The following is a 25622-nucleotide window of genomic DNA, read 5'->3' as shown; positions in this document are numbered from 1 at the left end:
CTCCCCCAGGTTCCTGTGGCCGAGGGGATGCTGGGAAATGGAGTCTGGACGTTAGGACGAGAGGCGGGAGAGCTTTAGGAATACAAAGCCGCTTCGCAGCTGGAGGAAGCCTGATATTGGGGGAATGTCTGTCTGTAAGGAACTCTGGTGGCATGGTGGTTAAGAACGCAGCTGCTAACCAAAAGGTTGGCAGTTTGAATCCACCAGCTGCTCTTCGGAAACCGTATGGAGCAGTTCTACTCTGTCCGGTAGGGTCGCTATGAGTTGGAATCCGCTGGATGGCAACAGGTTTGGTTTTTACGGGTTTTGTCTGGCTGTTCTGGCACTTCCAATATCCAAATTTTAACTCGGGTCTTTTCACTACCCCACCCCACGCCCACGCCATAGCCCATTTAACCCAAATTTCTCTTACTATAGCTTCAGAGAAGAAGTGGCTGAGAACTCGGCTGCTAACCAACAGGTTGGCAGTTGGAACCCACCAGCCGCTCCTTGGAAACTCTGTGGGGCAGTTCTACTCTGTCCTATAGGGTCGCTATGAGTCAGTATCAACTCGACGGCAACGGGTTGGTTTGGGATATAGCTTCAAGAAAGATGAAAATTGGCCCCATCTAAACTGATGGTTAATACACCGAACCTCTTCCACTTAATTACCCAGTTTCCCGGGCGCCCCTCCCCCTTCCTGTTTGCTTCAGTTTTACCTATCACCTTTTAATAGGCAGTGTGGTAGAGGAAATTGAACCCTGCCAATTCACCTCTTGCGCAGCCATCCCCCATCTGTCAGTGGAGGCTTGCATGTTGCTATGATACTGAATCGCTTTCAGCGGAGCTTCCAGACTAAGATGGGGTAGGAAAAAAAACCTGGCAATCTACTTTTGAAAATTAGCCAGTGAAAACCCTATTGATCATAATGGTTTGATCCCAATGTGCATGGGTCACCATGAGTGGGGCATGGCTCGAAGGCAGCTAACAACTGGGAGCTGAGTGATGTATATCCAGAAATTCAAGGATGGTTCTATATTAGGATATTATATTTATAATTTATGTATTGATTATCAAAATAATGCAGTCATATTCATAGATACGGAAAAGGCTTTTGATAACACCCAGAAATCATGCATTTCTAAATGAACTATTAATAAATTAAGAATAATCCAATATTGGGTCCTAAAAGCTAGCAAGTGGCCATCTAAGATATATGAATTGGTCCCAATCCACCTGGAGCAAAGGAGAATGAAGAACACCAAAGACACAAGGAAAATATTAGCCCAAGAGCCAGAAAGGGCTACATAAACCAGGGACTCCATCAGCCTGAGACCAGAAGACCTAGATGGTGCCTGGCTACCACCAATGACTGCCCTAACAGGGAACACAACAGAGTCCCCGACAGAGCAAGAGGGAAGTAGGGTGCAGAGCTCAAATTCTAGTAAAAAGACCAGACTTAATAGTCTGACTGCGACTAGGGGAACCCTTGAAGACATGGTTTCCGGACTCTCTGTTAACCCAAAACTAAAACCATTCCCGCAGCCAACTCTTCAGACAAAGATTGGACTGGGTTATAAGACATAAAATGATACTTGTGAAGACTGTGTTTCTTAGTCCAAGTAGATACATGAGACTATGTGGGCAGCTCCTGTCCGGAGGCAAGATAAGAAGGCAGAAAGGGACAGGAGCTGGTTGAATGGACATGGGGAATCCAGGGTGGAAAGGAGGAGTGTGCTGTCAAATTATAGGGAGAGCAACTAGGGCCACATAACAATATGTGTATAAGTTTTTGTATGAGAAACTAACATGAGCTGTAAACTTTCACTTAAGCACAGTATTTTAAAAAGTTAAAAAAAAAAAAGAATAAGCCAATATTGAACAATAACAATGTTAAGGAATTACTGGCCTATTCTTGTTTTTAATTATATACATATAATGAAAAGCCCATATCAGGCTTAATGGTGAAACACTAAAAAAAATTTTTTTTAATTTAAAAAATCCCATTAAAGTCAGGAACAATACAAAATGTCCACCATCACCACTATTGGAGGAGCTAGCAATATAATTAGACAAAAGAAAGAAATAAGACATAACTGGAACAGAGAAGTCCGGGTTCTCATCCTTCTTTGCATATATGACTGATATCTTGAAAATCAAGGAAAAGAAACTGAAACACTAAGATAAACAATAATTCTGCAAACTAGCAGGGTACAAAATTAATAAAAATCAATAGGTCTTCTCTCTTCAAGCAAGAACTATGAGAAATGTAATGAAAAATAGATTAAAAAAAAAAGAGGAGGGTTACTTGGATCTTACACTGGTATTTGCCTGGTAGACTTTCAACTCTCTGTGATCTGAGTTTGCTCCTCCTTAGTTTCCTTCTCTATGCAGTGTTAATCCCTCAATGGAATTAATGTGTAGCAAAGGATTTCATTTTACTTGAACCCACAATCAACACCCATGGAAGCAGCAGTCGAGAAATCAAAAGACGCATTGTATTGGACAAATCTGCTGCAAAGGACCTCTTTAAAGTATTGAAAAGCAAAGACGTCATCTTGAAGACTAAGGCGTGCTTGACCCAAGCCATGATGGGGTCATATGCATGCGAAAGGTGGACAATGAATACAGAAGACCGAAGAATTGAGGCCTTTAAATTGTGGTGTTGACGAAGAATATTGAATATACCATGGACTCCCAAAAGAACAAACAAATCTGTCTTGGAAGAAGTACAACCAGAATGCTCCTTAGAAGCAAGGATGGCAAGACTACATCTCACATAGTTTGGACATGTTATCAGGAGGGATCAGTCCCTGGAAGGACATCATGCTTGGTAAACTAAAGGGCCAGTGAAAAAAAGGAACACCCTCAACAAGATGGATTGACACAGTGGCTGCAACAATGGGCTCAAGCATAACAGTTGTGAGGATGGCGCAGGATGTTGTACATAGGGTCGCTTTGAGTCGATACCAACTGAATGGCACCTAACAACAACGGCAAAGACTGGAGAATTCTCCAAACTTTATTTTCTTTGCACACAGCTGGACAACAATTCCCAGCCTCCCTTGTGATGTAAGCCCACAGTTCTCAGAGGCCCATCTTCCCAGGCAGAGTGTGAAAACCATGGCTGTCACCAGCCTACGGCTCAATACCCATTCCCCCTTCTCTCTGTGACCAAAACCTTGATTTGTCTCAGCTACTCACCCCTGAAACAGTGTGACCTATACCAAACGCAGGGTCAAATGTCAATTTTTGTAAGCCAATCAAGATGACTCATTCCCTCCCTTTGGTTTAGCAGCGGGCATGTGGTCTCCTTCTGGCCAATGAGATGTAAGCAGAGGCCTCCTGGGAGCTTCTGGAGGATGTCTCCCTGCCCTTAAGTAGGAGGCATGGTCTTCATCGTCTTTTTTTTTTTCTCTAGCCATATTGTGACCACGAGGACCAAGCCCTATACTGAAGACACCAGGAGCAAAAGAAAGAATTTGAGTCATAGATGATACTGTTGTGTGGCTGTGTACCCAACAAGTTGATATATTAAAGTAAAAATATCAATAAAAAATATTCTATTAGATGCTTAATGAATGTGTCGAACAAATAGGTGAATATATTTTCATGGTAATACAAATAACCGAAAACCAAAACCATTACCATCGAGTAGATTCCGAATCATAGCTACCCTACAGGACAGAGTAGAACTACCCCAGAGGGTTCCAAGGCTGTAATGTTTAGGAAAGCAGACTGCTGCATCCTTCTGTCTAGTGGCGGGTGGGTTCGAACTGCCAGACTTTCAGTTTAAAGCCAAGGGCTTTAACCACTGTACCACCAGGACTGTTATCCAGTATATACATTAAATATACCAATAATCAATAAATAAAGTAATTTTTATGCTAACAAGGTACACAATCAAAAAGATTGACAAGCTCTGGTTTGTAAGTATGACCTAGGTTGCCATGCAGGGCAGTCTAAGTCTTTAACGGTCTGGTGTCTGCCCACATCAGCCTCATCATTCCCTACTCCTCGAATCCTTCTCCCTCCTAGCCTGGTCTCAGGACACTTTATTCCAGTTTCATCAACCTCCTTGTTGTTTCCTTAACTTTCTAGTCTGTCTTCCACCCTTTGGGCTGTTGTACAGAAAACTCTACTTGCTGAATGAATGAATGGTGTAAATCTGCCTTGTAATAATAGCTCTTCTTGTTGCAGGGTACCACTGAATTGATTCTGACTCAGAGCGACCCCATGTGTGCAGAGTAGAGCTGCCACATAGGATTTCCTAGCTGTAATCGTTATGGAAGCAGCGCTCCGAGTCTTCTATGGAGTTGATGAGTGGGTTTGAACGACCACCGTTTAGGTTAGCAGCTGAGAGCTTAACCATTGTGCTACCAGAGCTCCTTAATAATAGCACTTACCCACTGGCAAGTGTCAATGCTGGCTTCCCGCTGGTCCCCGAGCTCTTGGAGGGCCCCTTTTCCGGCCTCCTACAATGCCTACCGTGCCTCCATTATGGCATATATCACACTGGATTGTGATTGTGTTTGTATCTGCAACCTGCCCAGCAGTCAGCAAACTCAGTGAAGGCAAAGTCAGATCTGGTGACTCTGTGTCCACTGCCCAGCCCAGGGTCTGGCACACCGGGTGCCTCAAGAGATATCTATGAAATGAATATTATTAGAAGCAAGTCCTAGTTAATCCCTATCTGCTGGCCTTTGTATTTGCTGTTCCCTCTGTCTGGAATATCCTTTCTCCACTACTTCTTTCGAAAAACTGCTGCTTTTCTTTCAAGAGTAAGCTCTCACGCCCTCTCCTTTGGGAGACTTTTCCCAATTCCCACCCAGTCGGAGTTGGCAACTTTTTCTGGGTTCCCGCAGGAACATTCCAGTATCCTAGCGCTGATACTCTAATAATTGTAATTATTTTTGAAAACTGAGTTCCCCGGGAACTCTCACCACGCTATAATTATGCATAATTTAATTATCCGTTTATTGTGCACTTCTCCCAGCAAATTCCCAGGAGGTTAAAGGTGTGGATGGACCTGTAACATGAAGATAGCAAAAAAAGAAAAAAAATACCCATTCAAATCTCTGGGTGGTACAAACTGTTTGCTCTCGGCTACCAACCAAAAGCTTGGCGGTTCGAATCCACCCAGCTGCGCGGATTACATCCAAGGAAACCCTATGAAGCGCAGCTGTGCTCTGAAGCACACGCGGGTGCCATGAGTCGGAATCAACTCCACAGCAACGGGTTTGGTTTGGCTTTGGCTTTGGGTTACCCAATCAAAAAGCATCTTTGGACCACTAGCGCTTGTGTAACTCAGAACAAAATCCTTCAGCCTACGAGGTGGCCGCCCGTAAATCCATGAATCATGGCGTGCCGGGGATGGTGACGTCACGTGCGCCGGTAGGGTTGCCATGGCGACCATCGTCCGTTGCCACAAAGGCAGGAGCCCGCTCCTCGCTGAGGCTCGAGGGTCGAGACACAAGAGAGCAGACGGTGCCGGCCAGAGATGGAGAGGCCTAGACATCCCCAGGGAGTACTTCTGGGGCAGGACTGGAGCTTGATTCCAGTGGACTTTTCCGATACCGCGGAAGAAAACAGTCTATGCAACGGAAAGTACGCTTGCGCGAGCGGAGGCGGGAAAACTACCATGCCCAGAGTTTTCTGTTAGAGCGAGCCTCTTCGACGGCGTGCCACTCAACGCGCATTCCACTGCGCATGAACTAAAACTGGTCTCTTAGCAACGGAGGCGGAGCTGGAACAAAAAAGTCAAGATTTCGGCCAGTCAGAAGCTACGTTTTTCTCCCCTTCTCCAGACTTGGATGATAATATCTATAGCAACAGATGCCTTTCCGGAAGGCGGAGGATTCTGGGAAATGTAGTTAATTATGGAGTCCAGTTGGACCCGCTAACTGTAATTCTTCCTTTGCTAACTGCTGACTGATATAAAATCTACAGCCAGCCCCAGATGTTTCCTGTTACCTAGCAGAGGTCGCAAAACATGTTTTGATTGGCCTATAGTATTTGAAATAAATTAGTTACTAACACTAATTATGGAGACATTCCACATAAAAATATGAATTTCTGGGTTCTCTTGAAAAATCTGAAGATCTGAAAATACTAGGGCTGTGTTTTGCCACGACCACAATAGGATGGAGCTAAGTATTTTCTGTCCTCTTTGAATAGGACCTGCAGTTGTTCATCCGGACCCATAAGATGTTTGGGTTTTCAATCTTAACTCGTTGCCGTTGAGTCGATTCCGACTCATAGCGACCCTAGACCCCTGGAAAAACAACCAAGCTCCTTTCTGTGGCATTCAAAGCCCTTCAGTATATAGATCATAACTGAATTTGTGGGTTTTTTCCCAACACTGCCACTCTCATTTAGTCAACAAATATATACTGAGTGCCTGCTCTGGGCCAGGCACTGAATCTTCGGCTAAATTCAACCTTTCTTATCACCACTACCAGGTATCTGAATCCTGAATCTGAATTAGTTTTGGGTTAGCTCTGCTAGCCACCATCCATCAGTTTGTTTCTGCACTATAGTCGTGTGTTTCTGTGATGCTGGAAGCTACGCCACCAGTATTTCAGATACAAGAAAACCCTGTGAGCACAACGGAATATTGTCCCATACAGTGCTGGAAGATGAACTCCCTAAATTGGAAGGCAACAATGGACTCAAGCATTCTGGTGATTATGAGAATGGTGTGTCCCCACATTATGTCCCCCAAAATATGTATTGTAAATCCTAATCCCTTTTATGCCTGTGGTTATAATCCCATTTGGGAATGGGTTTTCTTTTTCGTGTTAATGAGGCAGTATTAGTGCAGGACGTGTCTTGAGTCAATGTCTTTTTTAACCACTGTGCCACCAGGGCTCTTTCTTTTGAGATATAAAAGGAGCAAATTAAGCAAGCAGAGATGGGGGTGGGGGGAGATAGATGCCATGCCACATGAAGATCACCAAAAAGCCAAGGCACAGAAGATGAAAAGAGACAAGGACCTTCCCCAAGAATCAACAGGGAGAAAGCCTTTGCCTGGAGCCAAACCAAAAAAAATCCAAACTCATTGCTGTCATATCCATTCCAACTCATAGCGACCGTACAGGACAGAGTAGAAGTGCCCCATAGGGTTTCGAAGGCTGTAATGTTTACCGAAGCTGACTGCCACGTCTTTCTCCTGCCGGGCAGCTGGGGGGTTTGAACCGATGACCTTTCCATTACTAGCTGAGCACTTAACCACAGTGCCACCAGGCCTCCTTTCCCTAGAGCTGGTGCCCTGAATTCAGACTTCTAGCCTCCTAACTGTGAGAAAATAAACTTCTGTTTGTTAAAGCCACCTAGTTGTGGTATTTCTGATAACAGCAGCACTAGATAACAGATGGCATTGGACTGGGCAGTATTTCAGTCAGCTGTACACGGGGTCTCTATGAATTGGAGCTGACTCAGTGGTAACTAGCAATAACGTGAATCTTAAAGGAGATGACACTATCGTTGGACCTTCAAGGCTGGGTAAGCAGAGGACACAGCAGTGGTCAATGTGGAGGGTACAGGTATCTCTCCTGCTCTGAACTCTTAATTTCTCACCTTTTTTTTAATATTCTAAAATAGATTCAGATACATTTCCAGGTAAATTCTTTGCTGTCTGAACTTTCACCACGCTCTAACCCAAAGCAGTAACCAAATAGAATAACTTGGCATCCTTCAGTTTCTGAACCTGCTAGCACAGCTGCTGTTATTAGCTGCCATTTAGTTAGTCATTCATCTAAATCCCAAGTCACTATCTACCTTGAATAGGGTAACTGTGTCCACAGATGAGTCAGACGTAGTCTCAGCCCTTGAGGGGTGCCCCGTTGGGTAGAGAAATAGAGCTGGACACTAATTAGATCCTTGGGGGTGGTGGGGTGTCAACAAGAAGGGGACAGAGACATGGAGGAATTTGTCATAAACTTTATTAACTAAATTTCTTTTCCTTTCTCCTTCCACACCCCTACTGCAGCAGAAGCCTTCGGTTTTGCCTGTACATATAAGCCCTGGCCAGAAAGAAACAGTCCGGAGATTAGAAAAGGAATTTGAGGCTTCTCCCCCTTAACCGATACCCAAACTCCCCTCCAATCATTGGCCTGATTCGGCTCAGCCTATCAGGAGGTGTCAGTGACATCATATGTTTCTGGGCAGATTTCAGGGACTCTCAACCAATCAGTGTTGATGCACGAGGAGGGGGGGCGAGGCGCGAAAAGATGACACTTGTAGGAGCTCTGGTGGCACAATGGTTAAGCGCTTGGCTGCAAACAGAAAGGTCGGTGGTTTGAAACTACCCAGCAGCTATGCAGGAGAAAAGACCTGGTGATCAGCTCCCATAAAGATTTCAGCTTTGGAAACCCTATGGGGGCAGGTCTACTCTGTTCTATACCCATTGCCATCAAGTCATTCCGACTCATAGCGACCCTATAAAACAGAGTAAAACTGCCCCATAGAGTTTCCAAGGAGCGCCTGGTGGATTTGAACTGCCGACCTTTTGGTTAGCGGCCTTAGCACTTAACCACTACACCACTAGGGTTTCCACTGTGTCCTATAGGGTCGCTGTAAGTCGTAAGTGACTCCATGGCAGTCAAGGACAAGAGTGAGGTAAGATGTGGGGGCAGAGAGAGTCTAAGAGGACACGGGGAGACTCTGAGAAACACAGACATAGTGAGAGAGACTCAAAGAGCAGAGAAAGACAGAGATAGAAAGAAGGGGGAAATAGAAGCAGAGAGACAAACAAGGGGGGAGTCAGAGGTGGATGGGGGAGTGGCTGGAGGGCAACAGGGATTCCGAGAGAAAGAGACCCACAGAAAAAGGCTCTGCAATACAGAGAGACTGACTCATAGCGACTCTATAGGAGAGAGTAGAACTGTTCCATAGGGTTTCCCAGGCTCTAATCTTTACAGGGAAATCCTGGTGGTGCAGTGGTTAAAAGCCACAGCTGCTAACCAAAAGGTTGGCAGTTCAAATCCACCAGGTGCTCCTTGGAAACCCTATGGGGCAGTTTTACTCTGCCCTATATATTTTTTTTATATATAGGATCGCTATGAGTTGACTCGATGACAGTGGGTTTGGTTTTTTGTTTTTTTAATCTTTACAGAAGCAGATCGCCAGGTCTTTCCTCCCACAGAGTGACTGATACCGCCCACCTTTCAGTTAGCAGCCCAGTGCTTAACCACTGTGCCACCCGGGCTCCTTGAGAGGGGCAGAGAGCTTGGGCAAGAGGCTTAGGGGGAGAGAAGCAGAATTCAAGAGAGCAAGGTCCAGAGAGGAAAAAGGAGAAGATAGAGACAGAAATGAGAACCAGGGACAAGGGAGAGAGATTCAAACACAGAGGAGGGAAAGAGAAGACTGTGGGGAGGAGAGGAGAGCTGGGGAAAGAGACTGCAGAGGTGGCCACAGAGGGGCCGCTCCGTGTCTGTAGGTGGGAGGACAGAGACCCAGATTGGATTGAATTGTGTCTCCCAAAAGGTTTTGTTGAAGTCCTAGCCCCTGTACCTGTTCATGTGACCCTGTCTGGAAATAAGGTTTTTCTTCTGTTACGTTAATGAGGTTATACCAGAGTAGGCTGGGTCCTAAACCCAATCCCCTCTGAGTGGTGTCTTATAAAAAGCAAAAACGGACACGCGTGTGTGCACACACACACCATGAGCTGTCTACAACCCAAGGAACCAAGGAACACACAAGGCTACCAACAAGGAAGGAGCCCTGGTGGCACAGTGGTTAAGCACTTGGCTGTTAACTGAAAGGTCAGCAGTTCAAACCCACTAGCCACTCCATGGGAGAAAAATGTGGCAGTCTGTTTCCATAAAGATTACAGCCTGGGAAACCCTATGGGGCAGTTCTATCCTGTTCTATAGGGTCGTTATGAGTTGGAATTGACTGGATGGCAACCAGTACCAACAAAAAAGGGCCCTCCCCTAGAGCAGATGCTCTGGTTTAGACTTCTAGCTTCCAGAACTGATAGGAGTGGTAGACATAGAGGGAGAGATGCTACAAAAGGGATGGAGAGATGGAGGGAGAGGCAGGCTAAGAGACAAGGGAGGATAGTGAAGACAGGAAGAGAGACAGAGAGGGAGAAATTGAGGCAGAGAGGAATAAACTGGGGCAGAGAGGAAGTAACTGAGGCAGGGAGGAAGAGACAGACACGGCGGAGGAATCTGATGAGGCAGGCAGAAAGAGGGGAAGGGAGGAAGAGAACAGATTGAGCTGCAGACAGAGATCAGACAGATAGACAGATCTGGGGAAGAAGCTGCTAAAGAAAAGATGACAGCGGGAAAGAGGGATGGACAGACAGACACAGAGTCCGATGGAGATGCAGAGACAAGGAGAGGGGCCCAGAAAGAAAATGAAGAGGAGGAGACACACAGAAGGAACAGGGAAAAAAATAAAGGTAGGGAGAGAAGGAGAAACAGACAGAGAAACCAAAAGCCAGTTGCTACTGAGTCGACTCTGACTCATGGTGACCCCACGTGTGTCAGAGTAGAACTGTGCTCCACAGGGTTTTCAATGGCTGGTTTTTCAGAAGTAGATGGCCAGGCCTTTTTTCTGAGGTGCCCCTGGGTGGTCTCAAACCTTTAACCTCTCAGTTAGCAGCCGAATACTTAACTGTTTGCACCATCTAGGGACAGGCATAACTGCCAATGCAGAAAACCAAATCAAACAAACTAGTTGCCATCAAGTCAATGCTGACTCATGGCCACCCTATGTGTGTCAGAGTGATCTATGCTCCATGGGGTTTTCAGTGACTGGTTTTTTGGAAGTAGATCGCCAGGACTTTTATCCAAGGCATCTCTGGGTGGTCTCGAACCTCCAGTCTTTCAGTTAGCAGCTGAGCTCTTAACCATTTGCACCATCAGGGACTCTAGACAGAGAGAGAAAAAGAGAGGGAGGGAAAGAAACACACAGGAAGAGAGCGAGAGATCAAGACAGGCAAAGACATACAAAGAGAGAGACTGGGAGGAGACTCTGAAAGAACAAAGTGACAGGCCACTGCACGGACATAGAGGAGGGCAGGGGTGACTCACGAGAACACGATGACCATGAAGAGGAAGAGGGCCAGAAACACAGAGATGGTGATGCCAAATGCAGCCTGGTCCCTCGGGTACCGACTCCGGGTGTTGTACTGTAGGGCCATGCGGGGCTGCCGGTTGACTGAGACAGGCGGAGGAGACAGCCCCGACCACAAAGTAACTACCCTTCCTTGGCCTTCCACCCTCAGCCCACCTGCTCCCTCTGCAGTCCAAGGCGGGGTGGAGGTTCTCTCTGCCTTTCCCTTCTTGGGGCTTGATAATGCCCTTCCCTCTCCAGGGATCTGACTCTCCCTCCAGCCATTCCTCAAATTCTGAGTCCCAGGCACTGCTCTGGGGACACAGCTATGAACTGAGAAACAAAATTTCAGAGCACTATGCCTCACGAGCATAGATTCAACTCCCCCAACAAAATATTAGCAAATTCAATCCAACAATGTATAAAAAGAATTACACACCATGGCCAGGTGGGATTTATCCCAGGAATGCAAGGCTGGGAGTGAGGGGAACAATGTGACAGAGAGAGGAAACAGCATGCAAAAAGGTCCAGCGTAGCTGTTTAATTTTGATGGATATATGGGGGTTCATTGTACTAGTCTCTCTGCTATAAGGATATATCGGAACTTTTAAAATAATTTTTAAAAACCTCTAAATGGATGAATGAATGAGTGAATTCAGCATGTTCTTCTGGACTCCCCAGTTGTGGCACTGGCTAAGAGGAAAACTTTTTGTCCTAGCACCTACCATTCTGGCATTAGGGGCATTGTAAAGTTAAGGAGGAATCTTGCCATTTAATGGGGCGGGGAGGCGGGGGAGGAGCATGCTCAGAATGTGGAGGTAATTTCTGGACCACACCGTAAGCAAGTAGAGAGGGCAGGATTCAAGGCTACATATGGGATGTGATTGTCTTCATCCCTTATGCACCTGTCCTATGTCTCCTCTACCCCGGGACCATACCGAAGCAGTAATCATATTTGATACACTGGGGAATGATCTTCTGGCAAAGGAAACAGTCCAAGACCTCTTCTTGTAGCATATCTGGACAGGGGGAAAGACGAAAAGGGTGAGGGCAGCTCTCAGAATGGTCAATGGGTGGGAAGGAAGGAGGAGAAAGAGATGGGGTCCCTTGGCCCTGCTGATTTTGGAGGTCCCATTCCACCGCAGGGAACCCCTGGTTCCTGGGTGGTGCAAATATTTAACGTGCTCAGCTGCTAAGTGAAAGGTTGGCCATTTGAGTCTACCCAGAGACTCCTCAGAAAAAAGGCCTGGCAATCTACTTCCAAAAAATCAGCCCTTGAAAACCCTATGGAGCACAGTTCTACTGTGAGACACACGGGGTCACCATGAGTTGGAACTGACTTGATGGCAACTGATTTTTAAACTAGTTACTGCACCACAGAGCAAGCTGAGCAAAATCCACTGACAATTCACATTAAGGATAATTTTTATGTAATTACTGAGGCATTGAGTTGAGTTGCAATTGTCCAGTCGACCCAACATTCTTGTAGACATTTAGACATTTGTCCATTTTGATTTTGCACTTTTCTATTCTGATTTTCAAGTCCCTGGGTGGTATAAATGGTTAATGTGCTCAGATGCTAACTGAAAGTTTGGAGGTTCAATTCCACCCAGAGGTGCCTCAGAATAAAGGTCTGATGATCTACTTCTGAAACCCATTGCCATTGAGTCGATTTGGACTCATAGTGACCCTACAGGACAGAGTAGAACTGCCCCATAGGGCTTCCAAGGTGTGGCTGGTGGATTCGAACTGCCAACCTTTTGGTTAGCAGCTGTAGCTCTTCACCACTGCATCAGCAGAGCTCCCCTACTGCTGAAAGATCACAGCTATTGAAGACTCTATGGCATGCAATTTTACTTTGACACACATGGGGTCACCAGGAGTCAGAACTGACACCATGACAACTGGTTTGGTATTTCTATCTTGGTGCCCCCTTGTAGCAAAGACTGGCTAAATACTGACTCATCTGTTTATCAGCTTTTGCACACAGGAAGACTACATTTCCCAGGCTCCCTTGTAGTAGGTTGCAACCATGTGACTGAACTCTAGCCAACAGAAAGTGGGCTGAGCGATAGGTGCCATTCCAGGCCTGGCCATAAAACTCCCCATGTGAGCCCTTATTCTTTCTCTTCTGAAGCAAGGTTGGATGGTAAAAAATGATGGCAGCCTGGATCCCTGAGTTACCGCTTGGAAAAGCCACTCAGCTCATAAATTTGCATGAGAGAGAAATAAACCTTTGTTGTGTTGAACCAGGGAAATGTGGGGGTTATTTGTTACTACAGCATAGCCTATCCTATCCTGACTTACATACCCCAAAAATAATTTTTTGCAAGATGCAACCAATTTCATAAACCCTCAAAAAGCAGATATCCCTAGGTACTATGGCTTTGGGGTAGGGGAAACACCAAATGGAGCACGTGTGGCAGCTGGGGTTGATTTGGTGGAGACAGGGTCAGGAGGGGTAGGAGGATAGAGAAGGGAGAGGTAAACAATAAATCCAGAACTCACGGCAAATTTTGGGATGGCAGGCTGCAAGAGAAAAAAGCTCAGGTGAGTTAGGTTGGGGCAGCAATTTGAGAATTCAACTAAGAGGGAACTGGGAGAGGGAGAAGGTGAGTCTGGGAAAGGAGAGAAGGGAATATTGGGGAGAGATGAAGAAGGCTGAGTCATAGGGGAGTTGAGGAGGGAGTCTGGGAGGAAAATGGGAGAAGGGATCAAGGGACCCATGGGGAAAGGGGCTCAGTGGAGAAATGGGGCTGCACCTTTTAATTCATATTCTTTCAAAACTTTCTTGAGTTCCAGGAGCACATTCCGCCTAAAGGTCACCAGCTGTTCCATCAGTGGCTCATCTGAGGAGAGAAAGAGACCCTTACCAGGTGGGAAGCACCCAGCAAGCCTGTGCCACCTGCAGTTTCCAAGAGAAGGAAACTCCTCTTCATTTACCAGATATCTTAGTTTCCTACTGCTGCCATAACAAAGTACCACGAGCAGCTTTAAAGAACAGAAACTTATTTTTTTATAGCTCAGGTGGCTAGAAGTCCAAATTCAGGGCTTCAGCTCTAAGGGAAGGAGCTTCTTTGTATCTTTCAGCTTCTAGTAGCTGCCAGCAATCCTTGTAGATGCCTCTGGGCTTGTAGATGCCTCTGCTTCTGTCATCACATGGAGTCTTCCCCCGTGTGTGCCCATTTCTCTGTCTGTTTTCCCTTTTTATAAGACATCAGTCAGAAGAGATTAGATGATTAGATTTAGGACCCACCTGATCTGGGTAGGAGCCCTGGAGGTGCAGTGGTTGAGAGCGTGGCTGCTAACCAAAAGGTCAGCAGTTCAAATCCACCAGCCCCTCCTTGGAAACCCTATGGGGCAGTTCTACTCTGTCCCATAGGGTTCCTATGAGTTGGAACCGACTCATCAGCAACAGGTTTTTGACTTGGGTAAGACCTCTTTAACATAACAAAACCCCTTATTTCCACAAAGGATCACATTCATAGGACTTCAGCATATGTTTTGGGGGGACACAATAGAATCCATAACACAAGGAGTGACCAAGACCAGGCATTATTCATGGTTCACTGGGAAAATCCATGGCCTGGGAGATCTAGTTTCTGATCCACTGTGGGGCCTGTGTCTACTCAGCCATCCTCCCTGGGCCTTAGTTTCTGAATCTGGTAAATGGCAGAAGGGTGAGCTTGATAATCTCTTCTCTCCTCTTCCCTTCCCTTCTTTTCCCCTCTCCTCTCTTCTCTATCTATACCCACTGCTTCATTATTTCAGCCCATCCTCATGGCTATATCCCTAGGTACTATGGTTTTGGGGTGGGAGAACCAATGAGTGGAATAGTTGTCATAGCTGGGCTTGATTTGGGGGAGATAGGAGCCACAGCCAGAGGGATCCTATTAAAATCTAAGTCAGATCACCTCACTCTCCTGCTCAGAACCCTCCCATGTGACCCAGAATAAAAGCTTGAAGTTCTTATACTGGCCTCTAAGCCTCTACGCTATCTACCCACCCCTCCCCCTTACCTCTAGGACATCATCCCCCGACCCCTTTCCCTCTCGAGCACTCCACTCCAGCCTCTCTAGCCTTCTTGCTGCTCTGTGAATATGCCAAACATAATCCTACCTCAGGGTCAAGGGACTGTCATTTGTTCTGCTGCAACCTTCTACCCCTAGACACCCACATGCTGGTTCCCTCTCTCCTTCGAGTCTGTTCACATGCTACCTTTCCAGCAACACCTTTCTTGACTTCCCTACTTTAAATTGCAACAACCACCGACCCCCTACTCCTAACACTCCCAATCGCCTGGTCCCTGCTTCATTGTTTTCTCCATAGTACTTCTCTCCATTTCACATATTGTATTGGTTCAGTAAAAGGAAGCCCTGGTGGCACAACGGTTAAGCACTTGGCTGCTAAGTGAAAGGCTGGCGGTTTGAACACTCCCAGGGGCTCCACAGGAGCAAGACCTGGTGATCTGCTCTCCTATAAAGATTACCTAGGAAACCCTATGCGGCAGTTCTACTGTTATACAGCTCACTATGAGTAGGAAGAAATCCATATTTGTGCCCATTCCAAAGAAAGGTGATACAACGGAATGCAGAAATTACTGAACAATATCATTAATATTGCACGCAAGGAAAATTTTGCTGAAGATAATTCAAAAACAGTTGCTGCAGCACATCAACATGGTACTGCCAGAAATTCAAGCCAGATTCAGAAAAGGACACGGAATGAGGGATGTCACCGCTGATGTCAGATGGATCTTGGCGGAAAGCAGAGAATATCTGAAAAGTGTTTATCTGTGTTTTATTGACTATGCAAAGGCATTCGACTGTGTGGATCATAACAAATTATGAATAACATTGAGAAGAATGGGAATTCCAGAACACCCAATTGTGCTTATGAAGAACCTGTACATAGACCAAGAGGCAGTCATTCAAACAGAACAAGGGGAGACTGTGTGGTTTAAAATCATGAAGGTGTGCGGCAGGGCTGTATCCTTTCAACATACTTATTCAATATGTATGCTGAAGCCTGACTATATGAAGGAGAACAGGGCATCAGGATTGGAGGAAGACTCATTGACAACCTTGAATATGTAGATGACACAACCTTGCTTACTGACAGTGGAGAGCATTTGAACCACCTACTAATGAAGATCAAAGCATACGGCCTTCAGTATGGATTACATCTCAACATAAAGAAAACAAGAATCCTCACAACTGGACCAATAAGCAACATCATGACAAACGAAGAAAAGATTGAAGTTGTTAAGGATTTCATTTTACTTGGATCAACAATCAATGCCCATGGAAGCAGCAGTCAAGAAATCAAATGATGCATTGCATCGGGCAAATCTGCTGCAAAAGACCTCTTCTGAAGTGTTAAAAAGCAAAGATGTCATTTTGAGAACTAAAGTGCACCTGACCCAAGCCCTGGTATTGTCAGTCACCTTATATGCATGTGAAAGCTGGACAATGAATAAGGAAGACTGAAGAATTGATGCCTTTGAATTATGGTGCTGACAAAGAACACAGAATTTATCATGAACTGCCAGAAGAACTAACAAATCTTTCTTGGAAGAAGTACAGCCAAAATGTTCCTTAGAAGCAAGAATGGTGAGACTTCATCTCACGTACTTTGGAAATGTTATCAGGAGGGGCCAGTGCCTGGAGAAGCACATCATGCTTGGTAAAGTAGAGGGTCAGTGAAAAAGAAGATTCTCAAAGAGATGGATTGACGCAGTGGTTGCAACAATGGGCTCAAACATAGCAATAATTATGAGGATGGTGCAGGACCATGTTTCATTCTGTTGTACATTAGGTGTCTATGAGTTGGAACTGACTCAACAGCACCTTACAAAAACAACACGAGTAGGGATCAACTCAATGGCACCCAACAAAAACATTGTACAGTAAAAGGTTAACTCAGCAGGCCTGAGTTGTCCACATCCTGCACATTCCAAAAAAAGGTCTGACCCTTGCCTGACTCCTCGGAGATAACCTCTAAGCCCTTGGAATCTCCTACCTGTTAAGAATGCCTGTGTTTACTTGGGGGCCTTGGGCCAAGACAGGCAGTCTATGTTGTTGTCGTTAGGTGCCTTCAAATTGATTTTTGACTCGTAGAGACCCTCTATGACACAGTAGAATTGCCCCATAGGGTTTTCTAGGCTGTAATCCTTTCTGGAGCAGACCACCAGGTCTTTTCCTGCAGAGCCACTGGTGGGTTTGAAATGCCAATCGTTGCACTACCAGGGCTCCTTAATCTATGCTAATAATGTGATTTATGGTGGGGGCTTTGGGCTACACAGTATCGGCTTGACCTCTGGATGGGCTAGAGACTAAGGTCAGCCACATAGGTGATCAGCCATGTCTACATGACTGACCCCCAATAAAAACCCTAGCTGCCAAGGCTTGGGCGAGCTTCCCTGGTTGGCAACACTCCATGTGTATTGCCACATGTTGTCTTAGTTATCTATTGCTGCTATAAGAGAAATACCACAAGTGGATGGCTTTAGCAAAGAGAATTTTATTCTTCACAGTTTAGGAGGCTAGAAGTCTGAATTCAGGGCATAAGCTCCCAAGGAAGGCTTTCTCTGTCACCTCTAGAGGAAGGTCTTTTCATTAATCTTCACCTTGTCTAGTAGCTTCTCAGCACAGGAGCCCCAGGTCCAACGTACATGTTCTGCTCCCAGCTCTGCTTTCTTGCTGGTAAGAGGTTCTCCTGTCTCTCTACTCGCCTCTCTCTTTTATAGCTCGAAAGAGATTGACTCAAGATACAACCTAATCTTGTAGATTGAGTCCTGGCTCGTTAACATAACCGCCTCTAATCCTGCCTCACTAACATCTTAGAAGTGGGATTTATAACACTTAGGAAAGTCACATCAGATGACAAAATGGTGGACAATCACACAATACTGGAAATCATGGCCTAACCAAGTTGACCTACATTTTTGGGGGACAAAATTCAATCTATAACACGCATGTTGCTGGAAGAATTAAGCATTGTCCTTATGACTCCTTTGGGAAAGGACAACTGGAAGCTCGCACCTTGTCTCTTCTTTTCTATATGCCTTTTCCCACTGCTGATTTTAGTCTGTATCTCTTTACTGTGATAAATTATAACTGAGTATAACAGCTTTGCTATGTTCTGAGTCCTTCTAGTGAATCATTGAACCTGAGTGTGGTCTTGGAGACCCTGAGCACACATATATATTCTGGTTCTGTCTTGTTTCCTGTGTGTGTGTCTAACTCTCCCTCTAGCAGATAAACTCCACAATGGTAGCGATACTAGTTTGCTTTATTCACTGGAGTATCTCCAGCTACTACAATAGTTGGCAAGCATAGAGCGCCTAGCATATAAATATTTGTAGAATGAATGAATTCAATGCCTTTTTTTTTAATATAATTTTTATTGTGCTTTAAGGGAAAGTTTACAAATCAAGTCAGTCTCTCACACAAAAACCCATATACACCTTGCTGCACACTCCCAATTACTCTCCCCCTAATAAGACAGCCCGCTCTCTCCCTCCATTTTCTCTTTTTGTGTCCATTTCATCAGCTTCTAACCCCCTCCACCCTCTCATCTACCCTTCAGGCAGGAGATGCCAACATAGTCTCAAGCGTCCACCTGATCCAACAAGCTCACTCCTCACCAGCATCCCTCTCCAACCCATTGTCCAGTCCAATCCATGTCTGAAGAGTTGGCTTCGGGAATGGTTCCTGTCCTGGGCCAACAGAAGGTCTGGGAGCCATGACCACCTGGGTCTTTATAGTCTCAGTCAGACCATTAAGTCTGATCTTTTTACAAGAATTTGGGGTCTGCATCCCACTGCTCTCCTGCTCCCTCAAGGGCTCTCTGTTGTGTTCCCTGTCAGGGCAGTCATCGGTTGTAGCTGGGCACCATCTAGTTCTTCTGGTCTCAGGATGATGTAGTCTCTGGTTCATGTGGCCCTTTCTGTCTCTTGGGCTCATAATCGCCTTGTGTCCTTGGTGTTCTTCATTCTACTTTGATCCAGGTGGGTTAAGACCAATTGATGCATCTTAGATGGCTACTTGCTAGCATTTAAGACCCTGAATTCAATGACTTTTTAAGCACCATGCCAGCTAAATGTCTATAACCATCTAAGTGTGTCTCAGTTGTCTAGTGCTGCTATAACAGAAACACCACAAGTGGGTGGCTTTAACGAACAGAAATTTATTTTCTCACAGTTTGTTGTTGTGTGCTGTTGAGTTGATTCAGACTCATAGTGGGTAGAAGACACAACTTAGAGCACCGGCTCTACGAAAAAGCTTTCTCTGTTGGCTCTGAAGGAAGTCCTTGTTATGGATTAAATTGTGTCCCCCAAAAATATGTGTTGTAAATCCTAACCTCTATGCCTGTGGTTATATCCCATTTGGGAATGTGTTGTCTTTGTTATGTTAATGAGGCAGGATTAGTGTAGGGTGTGTCTTGAGTCAGTATCTTTTGAGATATAAAAGAGATTAAAACAAGCAAGTGAAGAAACAGAGATGGGGGAAAGAGAGATGCCAAGCCACATGAAGATAGCCCAGGAGCAGAAGTACAGAAGAGATAAAGACCTTCCCCCAGAGCCGACACAGAGAGAGAGAAAGCCTCCTAAAGCTGATGCCCTGAATTTGGACTTCTAGCATCCTGAACTGTGAGAAAGTAAATTTGTTTGTTAAAGCCACCTACTGGTGATAGTTCTGTTACAGCAGCACTAGATGACTAAGAGTCTTTGTATCTTTCAGCTTCTGCTTCTAGGTTCCTTGGCGATATTGTGGCATTATGTTCTCTTTCCTCTGTGCTTGCTTGCTTAACTTGCTGTTTTATATCTCAAAAGAGACTGACTTAAGACACTACACTAATACTGCCTCATTACCACAACAAAGACAACCCATTCCCAAATGGGATTAGGGATAATAACCACAGGTATGGAGCCCTAGTGGCTCAGTGGTTAAGAGCTACGGCTGCTAACCAAAAGGTCTGCAGTTTCAATCCACCGGCTGCTCCTTGGAAATCCTATAGGGCAGTTCTACTCTGTCCTGTGGGGTCGCTGTGAGTCAGAATGGACTCAACTGCAATGGGTTTGATGTGGTTTTTGGTTTATAGGGGCTAAGGTTTACAACACTTATGTTGGGGGGACACAATTCAATCCATAACAATGTAGCCATATGTAGCTCTGCAGGTCACGCAGTGTGGGGTGGTGGTTAGGAATACAAATGTCCCAGGTTCAAATCCTCACCTCTGTTACTTCCTAGCTGTGTGACCTTGGGCATGTCTCCTAACCTCTCTGTACCTCAGCTTCTCCCTCTGTAAAATACAAATCACAATAGATCCCGTTTGGATGAATTGTCATATGAGAAGCACTGAGAACTGTGCCAGACACACAGAAAAGGCTATATACCTGTTTGATTTTATTTTTATATCAAGGGGGTGGAGTTACTGACCAGGGGAAGGGAATAAAGGGCAGGGGCTGGGAAAGGGCTTTCCCTCTTAGCTCCTTCCTACCTTTCAGAGAGTCATCCATGAATGTCTTTGTTTGATTCTTGACAAAGGAGGCCACAGAGTCCAGTCTGGCTGTCCCTGGGGGCAACAGGGGAGGAGGGTTCCAATAGGTCCCCCAGAGGGCAAAGAGACCCGCTCCCCCATCTTCCTCCAGACCTGGCCCAGCCCAGGGGGCAGTGGTTCCCAAAGCATCTGTCTCCCATGCCAGCCTCGGGCAGCCTCCCACTCCTCCCCTCGCCAGCACGCACCCACTTTCCCTACGAACGCGTTCAGGGCATAATCCCGGAAGAAAGGCCCTTCCATGCCCAGGAGCAGGGCCTGAGCACGGGCCTGCAGCCGCTCGTGGTGGAAGCGCCCTGGAACCAAGGTGAATCTCAGGTGGCTCAGGGCCTCCTGCACTGAGGGGATGCATTGCAAGCAGCTCTGGCCTCCTCGGGCGCTCAGGCCCAGCAACAGCAGAAGGGCCAAGGCTAGAGGCATGGCAGGACCTTTGTGACGTCACAGAGGGGGCGTGGCTAGGGAGCCCAGGGAGGGTCGCAGTGTTCGCTGAGCACCTACTATGTGGCAGGTATGGCTCTAGGAGCTAGGGAGAGAGTCAGGAAGAGCAGAGAAGGTCTCTGCCCTTGCCACATGAAACTTACATTTATTTATTCAACAAATATTTATTGAGCACCTACTATGTGCCAGGCCCTGTTGGAGACACCAGAGCTAGGACTGAGAAGACAAGAGAGTGAGTCCCTGCCCTCAAGGAGTTTACATTCACTCATCTGACACCTACTATGTGCTAGATGCTGGAAACCCTGGTGGCATAGAGGTTAAGAGCTACAGCTGCTAACCAAAAGGTCGGCAGTTCAAATCCGCCAGGCACTCCTTGGAAACTCTATGGGCCAGTTCTGCTCTGTCCTATAGGGTCACTATGAGTCGGAAACGACTGGACAGCAATGGGTTTGGGTTTTTTTTTTTTATGTGCCAGGTGATGTTCTAGGTGCTAGGGCTATCGTTGGCTGCTGTGGAGTCGATTCCGACTCATGTCTACCTTACGTGTTACAGAGTAGGACTTCTCCATAGGATTTTCTTGGCTGTAATCTCTGTGTGTGTGTGTACGCTTTAGGTGAAAGTTTACAGCGCAAATTGGTTTGTCGTTCAAAAATTTATACATAAATTGTTTTGTGATATTGTTTGCAAGCCCCCACAATGTGTCAGCACTCTCCGCCTTTGCCTTTACACCCCATGTTCCCCGTGTCCATTCATCCAGTTTTCCTGTCTCTTCTTGCCTTCTCATCTTTGCTTCTGGGCAGGTGTTGCCCACTTGGTCTCATATACTTGACCGAACTAAGAAGCACATTCCTCACATGTGTTACTGTTTGTTTTATAGGCCCAGCTAATCTTTGGCTGAAAGGTGGATTTTGAGAGTCTGAGTTAGCAGGATGTCCAGGAGCCATAGTCTCTGGGGTTCTTCCAGTCTCTGTCAGACTAGTATGCCTGGTCTGTTTTGTGAATTTGAATTTTGTTCTACATTTTTCTCCCATTCTGTGCGGGACCCTCTATTGTGATCTCTCTCAGATCGGTCGATGGCGGTAACCATGCACCATCTAGTTCTTCTGGGCTCAGGCTGGTGGAGGCTGTGGTTCATGTGGTCCTTTAGTCCTTTGGACTAATACTTTCCTTTTCTTCATTCTGCTTTGGACAGGATAGGACCAATACATGTATCTTAGATGGCTACTCACAAGCTTCTGAGACCCCAGACACTACTCACCAAAGTAGAATGTAGAATATTTTCTTTATGAACTATGTTATGCCAATTGACCTTGATGTCCCCCCGAGACCATGGTCCCCAGCCCTCAGCCCCAGTAACTCGTCCTTCAACATGTTTGGATGTGTCTAAGAAGCTTCTATAACTTTGCCTTGGTGAAGTTGTGCTGACTTTCCCTATATTGTGTATTGTCTTTCCCTTCACCAAAATTAACACTTGTCTACTACCCGACGGCACTGGGTACTATCTAGTTAGTGGTTTCCCCTCCCCCACCCATCCCCTACCTTGTAAACATCAAAGATTGTTTTCTTCTGTGTATAAACCTTTTCTTGGGTTTTTGTAGTAGAGGTCTCATACAATTTTTGTCCTTTTGTGATTGACTTATTTCATTCAGCATAATGTCCTCCAGACTCATCCATATTGTGAGATGTTTCATGGATTCATTGTTGTTCTTTATCGTTGCATAGTATTTCATCATGTGTATGTACACAGTACATAGAATAGGACGGACACAATCCCTGTTGGTGGGATTCAGTCTAGAGAAGACGGGAGGAAGTAGGGGAGGGGAAGAAATGTACAAACTGGTAAACAGATTAGTAAATAAAATAACAGCAAACTGCATTAAGTGCTGGGAGGCAGGTATCAGAAACTCATTGCCGCCAAGTTAATTTCAATTCATAGTGACCCTATAGAACACAGTAGAATTGCCTCATAGGGTTTCTAAGGTTATAATCTTTACAGGGAGCCCTGGTGGTGCAGTGGTTAAGAGCTCAGGCTGCTAACCAAAAGGTCAGCAGTTCAGATCCCCCAGCTGCTCCTTGGAAACCCTATGGAGCAGTTCTGCTCTGCGCTATAGCATTGTTATGAGTTGGAATCCGCTTGACAGCAACGGGTTTTGGGTTTTTTAATCTTTACAGAAGTAGATTGCCAGGCATTTCTCCTGCAGCATGGCTGGTGGGTTCCAACAATCAACTTTAGGTTACAAACCAAATCCACTGCCGTGGAGTTGATTCCGACTTACAGTGACCCCATAGGGTTTCCAAGGCTGTAAATCTCTACAGAAGCAGACTGCCACATCTTTCTTCCGCGGAGCCGCTGTTATTTTCAAACAACCGAATTTTTGCTCAGTAGGCGATCGCCTTAACCACTGTGCGTGCCACCAGGAGTCCTTCAAATTAACATTAATATCGCATAGCGACCCTGTAGGACAGGGACTGCCCTATGGGGTTCCCAAGGAACAGCTAGTGGATTCAAAATGCCGACCTTCTGGTTAACAGCCAAGCTCTTTACCACTGTGACACTTAGTAGTCAAGTGCAAACTGTCACCCAACTGGAAGAAGAATCCGTCAGGGTGTAATGGGGCCATTAGGCCACAAGGGGGTGCTCACACCCGAGTGAAAGTCTCTCACCCACCTGAGCGCGTTTCTGCTTTAGCTTCTAGCTGCCAATGTTCACTTTCCCAGGATCTGTGTATTATAATACTAGCGAATATGGTGGAGACTGTAATTTGAGATATTAAGCGGCACGTCCTTTTCCTCTTCCTCCATTCCCCGTTTGGGCAGCGAGTTAAGGGGCTGATATTTCCCCTAGGAAGGAATTCTCAGAATGGATGGAAAGCAAAGATCACACATTCCTCAGCTTCTAAGCCCCAAAGCCTCAGGTTCTGGTGGGAGGTGGGAATAATTAAGAACCAGAACCAGTTTTCTTTCTTCCATGCAGTTTGTCACACATCAGTTTGGTAAACCTGAGTTAAATCAAGTATCCCCAGGCTTCACGACCCAGCACTTGCCCTCTCCTGGGTACAGAAGCTGAAGAAATTCTCCCATTAGCCCATCAGGGGTGAAGATGTTCATCACAGTGTTGTTTATGGTGGTGGGAAGTCACAGGCAATGGGGTGTCCATCACTGGGAAGGTGGAAGTGCTTGAGGGTACCCACAAGGCCCTGCTTCTTCTTCTTGTTGTGTGCCATCGAAGTGATTCTGACTTATAGTGACCCCATGTGATGGAGTAGAACTGCCCCATAGGGTTTCCTCGGCTGTAATCTTTACAGGAACAGATTGCCCGAGGAGCCACTGGTGGGTTCAAACTGCCGACCATTCTGTTAGCAGCTGAGTGCTTAACCATTGTGCCACCAGGGCTCCTTAAGGCCTTTATGCAACACTAATAGCCTGGTTTGGTGTTGGTGTGAGGCAGGCAGAAAAGAATGCCAGGAGGATGGTTTGAGGGATTTGGCTTGGAGCCCAGTGTGGGAGAGGGAATTAGAGGAGGCAGCTCCAGGGCCAGGGTGGAAAGTATTTTCCCAATGTTCCTCTGCCCAGGCCCAGCCCCCTTCTCAGTCCACACAGGTGTGGTTGCAAAGACAGTGGCCTGTTCTCACACCTGCTGGTGGGAGGGAGGATTGGGACAATATTTTGGAAAACTATTTGGCAGGATCTATTTATTGAAGCTGACTACCACTCATCGGTCAGTTAGTTGTACTGTGGTGGCCTGAGTGTCGCTGTGATGCTGGTAGCTATACATTTTCAAATACCAGCAGGTGGACTGTTTATAGTGGAGCTTTCAGACCAAGACAGACTAGGAAGAAAGACCTGGCAATCTACTTCTTAAAAAAAAACTGTCCAGTAAAGTAAAGGATCAGTGAAAAAGAGGAAGACCTTCAATGAGATGCATTGACACAGTGCCAGCAACAGTGGGCTCAAGCATAACAATGACTGTGAGGATGGGCAGTGTTTCGTTCTGTTGCATGTCGGGTCACTCTGAGTTGAAACCTGCTCGAAGGTACCTAACGACAACAACATTAAAGCTGGGAAATGCCTGGATGGCACAAAGGGTTAACATGCTAGGTTGCTAATGGGAAGGTTGGTGATTCCAGTCCACCCAGAGATACCTCAGAAGACAGACCTGGCGATCTACCTCAAAATACCAGCCATTGAAAACCGTATGGAACATGTTCTACTCTGACACATATGTGGTCGCCATGAGTCGGAGTCAACTCAGTGGCAGCTGGTACTGGTACTAAAGTTGGATGAGGCATTGGTGGTTCAGTGGTAGAATTCTTGTCTCCCACGTGGGAGACCCAGGTTCAATTCCCAGCCGTGCACCTCATGCGAAACCACCATCCACCTGTCGTTGGAGGCATGGATGTTGCTGTGATGCTGACCAGGTTTCAGCAGAGCTTCTGGACTAAGATGGACGAGGAAGAAAGGCCTGGTGATCTGCGTCTGAAAATCAGCCAGTGAAAACCCTAGGGCTCACAACGGAACATTGTTCCGTCCATGACCCACGCACACGGTTTCTCCTGTTATTAGCAGCTTCCACTCTGTGG

At 46.1% G+C, this 25622-nt stretch overlaps 1 protein-coding gene across 1 annotated transcript; it reads right to left on the bottom strand.

Annotated features, from left to right (window-relative positions):
• Positions 1-7960: 7960 nt before the first annotated feature.
• IZUMO2 (IZUMO family member 2) lies at positions 7961-21024 on the bottom strand. The gene is made up of 7 exons (XM_049901914.1): positions 20793-21024; positions 20548-20622; positions 13806-13892; positions 13552-13572; positions 11982-12062; positions 11022-11148; positions 7961-8003 (listed from the first exon to the last, which is right to left on the bottom strand). The coding sequence occupies exons 1-7, from the start codon at positions 21022-21024 to the stop codon at positions 7961-7963; spliced, it is 666 nt and encodes a 221-aa protein (XP_049757871.1).
• Positions 21025-25622: the final 4598 nt, after the last annotated feature.

This window comes from Elephas maximus, chromosome 11 (assembly GCF_024166365.1).
Source record: "Elephas maximus indicus isolate mEleMax1 chromosome 11, mEleMax1 primary haplotype, whole genome shotgun sequence".
NCBI lineage: Eukaryota > Metazoa > Chordata > Mammalia > Proboscidea > Elephantidae > Elephas > Elephas maximus.
This window is presented reverse-complemented; position numbering and strand designations above follow the sequence as displayed.

What these genes read in the sequence shown, in the direction of transcription:
- IZUMO2 (XM_049901914.1), bottom strand. Translation starts at nt 21,024, where the DNA reads ATGCCTCTAGCCTTGGCCCTTCTGCTGTTGCTGGGCCTGAGCGCCCGA. An exon ending in CATGGATGACTCTCTGAAAG is followed by an intron (nt 13,893 to 20,547) that starts GTAGGAAGGAGC and finishes TTCTCTCCTCAG; the next exon opens with ATGAGCCACTGATGGAACAG. An exon ending in CTGCCATCCCAAAATTTGCC is followed by an intron (nt 12,063 to 13,551) that starts GTGAGTTCTGGA and finishes CCCCCTGTCCAG; the next exon opens with ATATGCTACAAGAAGAGGTC.